This window comes from Anneissia japonica, unplaced genomic scaffold, assembly GCF_011630105.1.
Source record: "Anneissia japonica isolate Jap-2015-1 unplaced genomic scaffold, ASM1163010v1 scaffold288094_len592898_cov174, whole genome shotgun sequence".
Lineage (NCBI taxonomy): Eukaryota > Metazoa > Echinodermata > Crinoidea > Comatulida > Comatulidae > Anneissia > Anneissia japonica.
Window position 1 is genome coordinate 394,795 of NW_022737020.1, and position 10,569 is coordinate 405,363.

Consider the following 10,569-nt stretch of genomic DNA (forward strand, 5'->3'; position numbering starts at 1 on the left):
GTTCTGACAGGAAATTCTTCCTTATGATCATTGAGATTCGTGAAATAATTGTGTTTTTAAAATGTTATAGTTTATATTCTTTTAATTTAATTGATTGGCTTTCATAACTTGTTGTTGTACTACGTTTTTCAGCAGGCATAAACAATTTTATGCTTCAAATGTTTGATTTATGAAATAAAAATAAACTTAAGATTTGCTTTATTGATGCAGAATTAAACGGGTTGAACGCGCTTATATTATGCGTCATCAATTATTTTTAAAACGCGGTTGATCTTTCTTCCACTCTCTGTCAACAGGCAGCACCGTATTGCGTCGCCCGATTGCCGAATCAGATGATCAAGTTGGGATGGCAGATACGGATTTTGAAGTATTAAACTTGCTGTTGAAGGTGATGGTCGTTTTTTTCTACGAAAATAATTATTAATTCAGACGATATTTCAAATTCTCAATACTGCCACTTAATTTTGATAGATTTATTTCCTTCGGCAGGGGTTAGGCTTCACTTAGGCTAGGCCATCGACCCTTTTTTGTGTTTGTAGGTCAAGTAAAACAGGAGTGAGTACGCTGTACTTCTTGAGGTATTATTGTTTTTTTAAGGAAGTGATCTCTTGTCTAATCAGTCTAGGCCTAGGCCTACATTTAATATTGTGCTTAAAACTGGGAAGTTATAGAAATGTGCTGTGCTAAATTTTCTTCATGTTATTTTCTTTAAGTAGCCCCTTTTAAATACTAAATAGAAATTTAAGGACTAGGACTACTGTAGGTTTGCCTATTTGGAGAAAAACTAGGCTGGTAGGCCTAACTAAACCGACCCTAGCTAGGCTAGCTTGAGAGAGCAGCTCAGTTGGCTAAATTGGTGGTAATACATACATACATACATACCATGTCCTACTCCCACACGATTTTACCTGCCTGCACCAACAGAAATAGTGATTAGTGTATATCTCTCTTGAAAATGCTTTAAGAAATTGTTTATTTCTTTGACGAATGTTTTTGAAAATAGGAAACTCATGACAAAACAAATTCTTCATATTTGTTCATTGTATCGTACTTACTGTTTAACATCAACTTCTGTGTCTTAGCACGTAATGAAACAACAATCCACATATGCACAGCTAATGTAAAAGCAACCGATAACAACAGTTTGATCATAAAACTAATGTTAAAAGACGGCGATTGACATATAAATCAATTACTGTAGTATAGTGCTCATCTATACAAGAGGAAATTATTATACATAAATTAGATTAATGCATTCAAAAATTTTTTTCATGCATTAATATAACCTATTGTATAATAATTTCTATTATAAGTCAATTGTGACATCATCACTGCAACTCCCATCATCAGTGCACGGTTTGCTTGATCTTTTTTAGGTTTGTGTGCAAAAGCCAATTCAATCGCCATATTGCGCACTGAGACATGAATTCTAAGCTAGTGTTTTTACACCTAGAACTATGGCGCATGCCTGTGTAAAGAGAGGGCAAACACCGGTAATTGTAAAAATGACATTCTTAAAACAAGGTATATTAGAACCTGAAGAAAATCACTTCAAATATGATTACTGTATTCTCTCAAATGCTTGAAGAAATTTTTATTTTTCGATGAATGTCTGTCAATATAGTAAACTCATGACAAGTTCTTCAAACACAATTAAATATTATTCATCGTACTGCTTTGTAAACATGTACATACCATTTCAACTGCACTGCTGAAACATCATGGCCTGAAAGAAATACATGGTGTTTTTTTTCAAGCCTATTGTAGAGTACATTTGGTTGTACAGTATCAACATGTGGGCTCGTAAAATCCACAGTTAACTTGAAAAAAATTAAAAAATTAAAGGCAAGCCAGAATATCTAAAGTACTGTTACATCATGACATTTATTTTTATTTGTTAAGTTAATTAAATTAGTAAGCACTTTAAAAATTCATTCACTAGCATTTTTAAGTAAAATCATTTTTTGAGTTTTCATCATCATCATCATCATCATCATCATCATCATCATCATCATCATCATTTATTTACTTCAGCATTTTCCCTCTTACGAAGGGTTACTGACTTTCACGCCATGATGACACGCCCATGTTCCACTTTTTCCTATCTTGAGCATCCTCCTCATTTAGACCAACTTACAGCTTTCTTTCTTCACCATCTTTCCATGTAAGCTTTGGTCTTCCCCTTCCTCTTAATACCATCCACTTCCAGATCCCATGCTTTTTCACAGGTTCATCATATTCCCTTTTGAGCACATGACCCACCACTTATCTTTTCCACTTCTGCAATAGTTTCTTCCAGACCCAACCTATCCAGGAGCTCCCTTGTAGTAGCACTCTTTCTATCGGACAATTTGACACCACACATCTTCTGAATCATGGTTCTTTCAGTTCTCCTCAAGATTCCTTCTTCTACTGACTTCACATTCCATGTACAGTATTTTCGTCGTCCTTTTATGAAATCAATGGATCGTAAAATACATTTTACTGAATTTCTTTTCAGTTGCTCTGGTTTTGTTTAAATATAAACAATTTTCTCTGTATGTAATTTAATAGATTGTATTATTTAGGGATGTAAAGAATACAATGTTCTCTTTTTTATACAAATTTACTTTCACTTTGCTTACTTTATTTACTTGTTCTACATTTAGTAGGCCTACAAACAAGTGCTGGGAACCAAGAAGGCCAAGGCCTGTAATTAGGCTCCCACACTAATCTTAATTATTTAAATTAAACTTAAGTAATGAAAATAATAATAATAATAATAATAATAATAATAATAATAATAATAATTAATAATAAAAAAAAATCAGAAATTAGTCAAGAACAGGCAAAACAATGCACAGAACAAACAAGCAAGCTAAGCCGGGAAGAACTGGACAAATTACACAGAGGAATGGAATGAGGAGCTCTTTGGACCATGTTGTCTTGAAACATATCTATCATTATCATTATTATTATTATTATTATTATTATTATTATTATTATTATTATTATTGTTATTGTTATTATTATCATAACATACTTAATTATCATTATTACTATCATTATCATTATTATTATTGTTATTATTATTATTATTATTATTATTATTATTAATTTACACACAGCAATATTTTTCAATAATTTGATTTTTTAACTTAGTTTTAAATTGGTTGAGGTGGGTAGCATATTTAACTGTTTTAGGCAAGGAGTTAGCAATGGTACAGTAATTTGTTGTTTTTGTAAAGATAAATCCAAAACTCTACTCAACTTGCCTTAATTTTAAATTTCTCATTTTTGTTTGAATTTGCTGAAAAATTCCCTACAGTAAAATTAGTATAGTTCTTATCAAAGTATCCAATCCAAAGCAGAATCATTACTCTTATCAGTTTATGCTAAAAATATCTTCTTTTTTTTTTTTGATTAGCTATCTTAATTTACAGCATCTGCTAAGAGAGCTACTAACTTATTCCCTTGATGGCCAATGCATGATAATTTGTTTTTGTTACTAGGCTAACTCAAAAGAGTTTGTGGTCCAGTTATGTCAAGAGGCATATACGTACTACAATGCGCTAAGTTATCCTGACAAGGTAATCCTCAACACAGCGAATGTACTTGGAGTCGACCATGCTGATAGCGTGCAGGTAATCATATTTTACCCAATACTGTATAAGTAATGTTTCTGTCTGAACTGAGTGATGTGTTTTCAGAAGTCAAGTGCACTAGGAGACTATTATACCATATTCTCACATATGAGGCGATCAACATGTAACACAAACCTTGAGTTTCAGAAGATTTTCAAATGATTTTTGAATATAGGATGTATCAGACCCCCCCCCATTTCACCGTCAGAATTCCTGCTTTTGCTGCTCTTTATGGTTCAACAAATTCGTATTTCCCGCCATTTGAAATTGCGTTCGTTTGTACTAACAGTTAATAGATTCACTTTAGTAGTAAATTTGCATATCATCGATGATCCGCATATATTAAAGACGAACGTGATTTAAATAAAAATGTTTAAAGTGTTGCCTGTTTAAGACAATTCCCTGTTTGACCGATCCTGATTTGCTATTTAAAGCCTCATCTTATAATGCAAGAATATAGTAATTTGGTAAGCTCAATGCCATAAACAATGGAAATTTGTTTATCCTGAATAATACTTATTTTTTATCCCAGAAATTGTTGTTTTTTATCAATGTAAACAAACAGTACAACGTTGTCTGTAATATTTTTATTCTTGTAATATTTTTATTTCTCTCTCATCAAAACATTGAAATGTTATTGGCAATCTTTGCACTATCATGTTGTTTGAAGTTCAATTCCTAATGATTAGAAAAGCCGGATCCCAGTCATATGTTATCATTTTATTAATGTTTTTCAGTTTTTTTCCCCTTCTCAATAGCTTTTCCATTCATTAGGATGTCTGATTCAATATGCATTGTATGTGGGCTGTTCAAGTGTTGCATCNNNGAAAACAAAGATGGCGTATCGACATATCGGCCATTTTTCGGAGAAATTACTTTACAAATGTTTTTATTAATTTCTCAAATTCAACAAATTGTTGAAGGTTAGTATTTTGTGACTGGTTTATTGACTACCCAAGGATTCCAAAACCTTCATTCATTGGATTTTAGAAAATGGTTTCATATCCATTTTAAGTACTGAAGAATGTTTAGTAAGAAGAGGGTTACAGTACAAATGTCACAAATATACATATATTCTATATTATAGACGGGTTATAGACATTACATTAATGTGCGAAATGGACCCCAAATGCGTTAGCCTCACGCCGAATGCGTGGGACTTGGTGGAGAGGTGAATACACAACCTCCTTTGGGGGAGGAACAACAGAAAGTGAGACACCTAAGTGAGTGTAGCTCTCCATGACTAGACTTTATAATTCCCCTTGTGACTTCCTTTTTTGTTTTCAATTTTCAAAACGAAGAAATAAACTCACTATAGTGTACTAACTTATGCAGCACCCAAATTTGCCTACTGTCGAAATCAATTACATTTTTATCTGAAATTCATGTTTCAATATCTGTTAATTGAAACTTATGAATTATTTATTATCCAGTGGCTTTCATAGGATTTAATCAGGTACCCTATCTTTTATTCTTCAATTATTAACTCTCGCCAAAGGAGGTTATGTATTCACCGCTGTCTGTTAGCAAGATTACGCAAAAACTAATGATTGGATCATCATATTAGAATTTGTGGAATGGTACATAGTATTGTAAGAAAGTAAGCATCAGAGCACAAGTTCAAGGTCCGGGAAATTACCCAGAGCATAAAAGAAAATAATGGAAGGTCCCCATCATACATACACCGCCTGACTATTGTTCGCTATTTAAGGAACAGGGAGGAAAATAATGGATTTGCCCATCATACATAGCCTGTATATTTTTCAGTATTCATGTACAGGGTAGAGGTATGCACTCTATTGAGTGACTGCTTTTTAAACCAAAAAAAATAATTATTCTTGTATCAATTTTAGATGATTTCCATAAAAACCTCAAAGACCTACTATCAAAAATCATAGCTGAGTACTTGTAAGTATTCTTAAGCTGTATTCACACTATCAAATTATATGTGACAAACAACTGTAATATACAGTATGCCCATATTTGGGTGTAATATGACCATATTTGGGTGTATGACATCTTCATGCCTGTATTTACATAAACTGAGCCCTAGTTTACATGCTGGTAGAAATACTGGCCTTCATATGTTTTTCTCTTGGCCATGAAATGTCTCGACTAATTTAATTATCTAAGGGTCATCTTTTCAAGATGAGTACAGAACTTACCCTTCCCTCCCTCTAATACACAATAAATGATGATTGTTTTTTTGAGGTCATCATTAAATCTTTTCATAAAAGAATACATAAGCCTAACCTTTTAAAAAGAGTAGATGAGCCTTTACCTTTTAACTCTTGTGAAAATGATGAAAACAATGGATAGTCCCTGAGGGATTTTGATGTAGAGTCGAGTATGGAAAAGTCCCCTGGCATTTTTCACATAATAATATATAATACAGTTGAACTTGCCTATTAAAGATGACTTTGCCTAACTTGAAGTCGATCTTATTTTACATTCTGGATTGTTGTGTTTTCCATTAATTTAACGATTTGAAAGTCCAATTTTTTCTAAGTTGAACGATTTTTCAGTGCCATTTTGGATTCGACTTTGACAAGTTCAGCTGTATCTTCTGTATATCCATGTCATAGCTGAAACTCCCGTATGTTTCCTGTCTTGCTGTTATGTTATAATAATCAGTAAATACTTTTCTCATTTCAAATGTTGGTTTGTATCTTTTGTTATCCACTTTTGTAGACCAACTTGGCGAAAAAGTGCTGTGGATAACCACGGTAATTATTCTTTTACATCTATATTCTTTCAACCAACGAATTATGTTTTACCAACAATAATTATTTACTGTTGTTTACTATTAAGAGCATCCAGAAATGGACCATGGGCTTGAGAGCCAGTAAATATTGTTAAATGTTAAGTGGATGCTGATGACCTGTTGAGTACTGAAGAGTGTATTTTAGTGTTTTTTTTTACTCATTTTGCTACTTAAAAAGGCTCCGGATTTGGAGAAAATTTTGATGAATTTTTATAACCATTATTTTTGTCATTTTAATCAATTCTGCAATTTAGTGATAACAACAACTAATATTGAAAAACAGAAAACATAAGTAAAAATTATTGTTTAAGAAAACTTATATTTTTACCATAGTAGACAAACACCTTCAACTACTACAATTTTTATGCTTAAAAAAATAGGATCTATTGTTAGTATTTATTAACTGTTAGATATCAGCATCTTTGCAGTAGCAACAAAACATTACCGTAGCAGTGTTCTCCCAATTGAAAAAATAATACTGGTAAATTTGTTCATAAAAATTTGGCTATCTATGTGTGCAGTGAGAAGTTTATTAACTTGAAAAAACAACACCACATGCAGTCATAAGGCGTAGACTGGAATGATGGTTATCTATTGAAAGAAGACCACCATAGACTCCCTAGTCTAATTAGTGTTTTTTTTTTTTTTCTTATTTTACAAACAGATTTTTTACCAGTTAGCCAGTTATCTTTAAACTGGGAAATTGATGGCTAAAACAGCCTTGGGAATATCTGCATATGATGTCTATTAACCTAACATTGTAATTATCCATAATGTAAAAGGAATACAAATGTGGATCTGAGAATATATTAACCGATATATCATTTTCCTTTGAAGTGTCCTTACCACGATTAACCGACTTTGACTGGCGTGTTGACGTTAAGACAAGTTCAGATTCAATATCACGAATGTCCGTACCAACCTGTATCCTCAAACTGAAGGTATATCTCGCATTTCTTTCTTATTAATTGCTATCTGTCCTTTGGGACTTTGCTAATGAGATACTCTAGATGTTGGGCTAATAAATTTGAGCAATTAACATTAATTATTTGAATTGTTCTCTGTGCATATTTAAATAAGTTATTTTTTCAATTGAAATTTAGAGTAGCTGTAATAGTTGGTAAAGTGTGTCATACTCGATAACCTCAAACCATGTTTTCCTTGGATTGATTTTGGTCAAACTAGCCATGCGCCTACTGGTCACTTTGATCAAATAAAATCTTGTGCGTGAAAGTTGCGTAACATTCTCTTTGGTGGAATTACCCATAAGGCACAGCAAGTTCAACCATTTCACAAGAATTAACCAGGCTGTTTTCCCCAAGTAAAAAAATCCAAATACTAACAGACTTAAACCTTTCTATGTGCATGATAATACTGCTCACTTAGCAGAACCTCTTGCAGAATGTATTAATAATTTGACCACACATGTGCAAAATCCAAGTATCGTATCCAACTCTATTTAAATCCAAGTGCAAGCAGTGATATGATTTGACCAAGCTAGAGTTACTTTCAGTCAGAGTTGGTCCAATGAAAATGCAGCTTAAGTCTCAGCTTATGCCTTATTCCTACTATCAAGCTTACCATGGCAGAAATCTGTGATTTGCCCATATATGAGCCTGATAATTATGTCACACCCATATATGGGCATGATGGTATGTCACACCCATATATGGGCCTAATAATATGTCACCCATATATGGGCATGATGATATGTCACTCTCATATATGGACTTGATAATATGCCACAACCATACATGGGCATGACGATATGTCACACTCATATATGGGCCTAATGATATGTCACGCTCATATATGGGCATGATGATATGTCTGTATGGTTATGATAATATGTCACACCCATATATGGTCATGATAATATGTCACACCCATATATGGACATGATGGTATGTCACACCCATATATGGTCAGTATAATATGCCACACCTAAGCCTACAGTATATGTGCATGATGATATGTCATACCCATATATGGTCATGATAATATGTCACACCCATATATTTGTATGATGATATGTCACACTCATATATAGGCAGATCACATATTTTGTCAATTAAAGCTTATCTACAATAGATAAATAAAAAAATAAAAGAATTGTTAAGGGATTTGAGTATTGTTTTTGTTAAAAGGAAAAAATATCTACATCGTAATTGTAGAACACAGGAGAAGATGATTAATACTGAACATATGCTTCAGTTATGACTCATGACCTATTCTATTATCTAAAATCAGAAGATGTTATCACAATATAGCTAGCATGCAATATAATGCATCAAGATATCAGAACTTACCGTTCATTTATATGGAATAGTTGGGGTGGGAACTTTAATATAAATGATTTTCTTTTATGACATAATTTAAATTTGGTTTTCTTAATCTCTTTAAAATTGTTTTCCTTTGAAGTCTTTTTCAACGCTATCATTTCAGACACGTGAGAATGTGAGAAGCGGTTCGGAAGTCAACTGTGATTCATCCGTGGACTTAGAATTAAATAAGGAGACACTGGACACTATGCTTGATGCATTAGGAAAAATCAGAGATCAACTTGACTCAGTCGTTACAAAGAAATAGACAACGACGACATCAATACCGTTCATTCAGTTCAAGAGTTTAAATTAACTACTGTTCATTTTTCATAATCGTTTTCCTTCTGTAATTCACCAATGTGAAAATGCGTGGCGGCATAATGATCATATTTCAGCGATGCCGTAAGTAAGATGTAACCTGTGCTTGTTGATGTCAGGGATACTAAAAGTTTTACATTGAACAACAAATATTTTTGCAGCACAACATAATATATTATATGATGATAATGAATTTCATATAAAGGATGAATAGGAATGAATATATTTTAGATTATACATAAATCTATATAAGAAACAAATATTGTAATTTCTTAAAATATTGTTATTATTACTGCTACTATACTACTGCTCCAGTAATGTTATAGTCAGTGTGATGAAAGAGTGGCATATTTAGGAGTTTTAAAATTGGGGTAGGGGCTGATGGGGGGGCTTGATCATAAAATGAGGGGCACTAGCTTGCAAAATATTGTGATATGAGGTGATTTTTAGCTACTTGACCATACTTTTTTCCCTCAATTCCAGTTGGGTAGGGGAGCTGACGACTGGATGTGGTGGGGGAAGGTGTTCACATCCTGTGCTTCCTCTAGACACACCACAGCTTGAAAGTTTGAAAAAAACTGGACAATTGGTACTAAAAATATGCGGTAGTTGTTGGGACAACGGTTTAGTTATCAACCTTGAAGTGGGTTTCTTAAGCGTTGCGCTGTTCATTTTGCTTTTGTTGGCACTCTATGTTTGCCTCTCTCTACCCAAGAAGTACAAATAGGTACCATGGTAAGAAATTGAGGCAGAATGTATTTGTTTGCACAATGCAGCACAAGTAAGTGGAGATTGCACTTTATATGGATCTATTGACCAATGTTAATAACATTTCAAGAGCCTTGTTTTTCAAGCCAAAAGGGGTGGTACAGTATAAACAAAATTCTGTATTAAGTAACACAGAAAATTCTTTTCTAAATTTGCAAATTGTGTAGCAAATATGAATAGTGCCACAAATTGGCAAAAGAAGGTCTAGTAAAGTTTAAAAATTGTCTCATTTTTTAAATGTCATATGTAGAGGATAAGTCTGGAATTGTATTGTACCACGCATTAAGTTGGCCATACGCATTATGGATTGCTCCCTTAACGTGCGTTAATGTGAGGTATTTTTTCCATCTACACATTGTGTAATGTACTAAGAATACTGTATAATAAAATAACGTAAAGAGGAGTGATTTGGAAATAAAATGAAATAAAAAAAAGAAAAGTGAAAAGAAGAAACTTATATACAGTACTGCATTATAACTGTTTATTTTTCACCTGGAATCCGTAAGTTGAAAAGTCGTTCTGATTTTGAAATACATATACTTCAATGTATACACAGGACTTTTACTGACGGTCATTAAAACCTAATGACCATTATATACATTGCATTTAATTCTCTTAAAACAAACATTTACTCACCAATTATTGAGTAGCCTATTTGGTTTATTATGTCAATTTAGAAGGATTATATATATATATGTATATATATATATGTATATATATATATGTATATATATATATACATATATAAATACATATAAATATACATATATAA

General features: G+C 32.7%; 1 protein-coding gene across 1 annotated transcript; it reads left to right on the forward strand.

Annotated features, from left to right (window-relative positions):
• The first annotated feature begins 278 nt into the window (after nt 1–278).
• Nucleotides 279–10,254, forward strand: LOC117117055 (COMM domain-containing protein 9-like). Its single transcript, XM_033261239.1, has 7 exons — nt 279–388; nt 3,492–3,623; nt 4,382–4,464; nt 5,430–5,531; nt 6,315–6,349; nt 7,225–7,328; nt 8,833–10,254. The coding sequence occupies exons 1-7, from the start codon at nt 347–349 to the stop codon at nt 8,974–8,976; spliced, it is 642 nt and encodes a 213-aa protein (XP_033117130.1). The 5' UTR covers nt 279–346; the 3' UTR covers nt 8,977–10,254.
• The last annotated feature ends 315 nt before the right edge of the window (nt 10,255–10,569 follow it).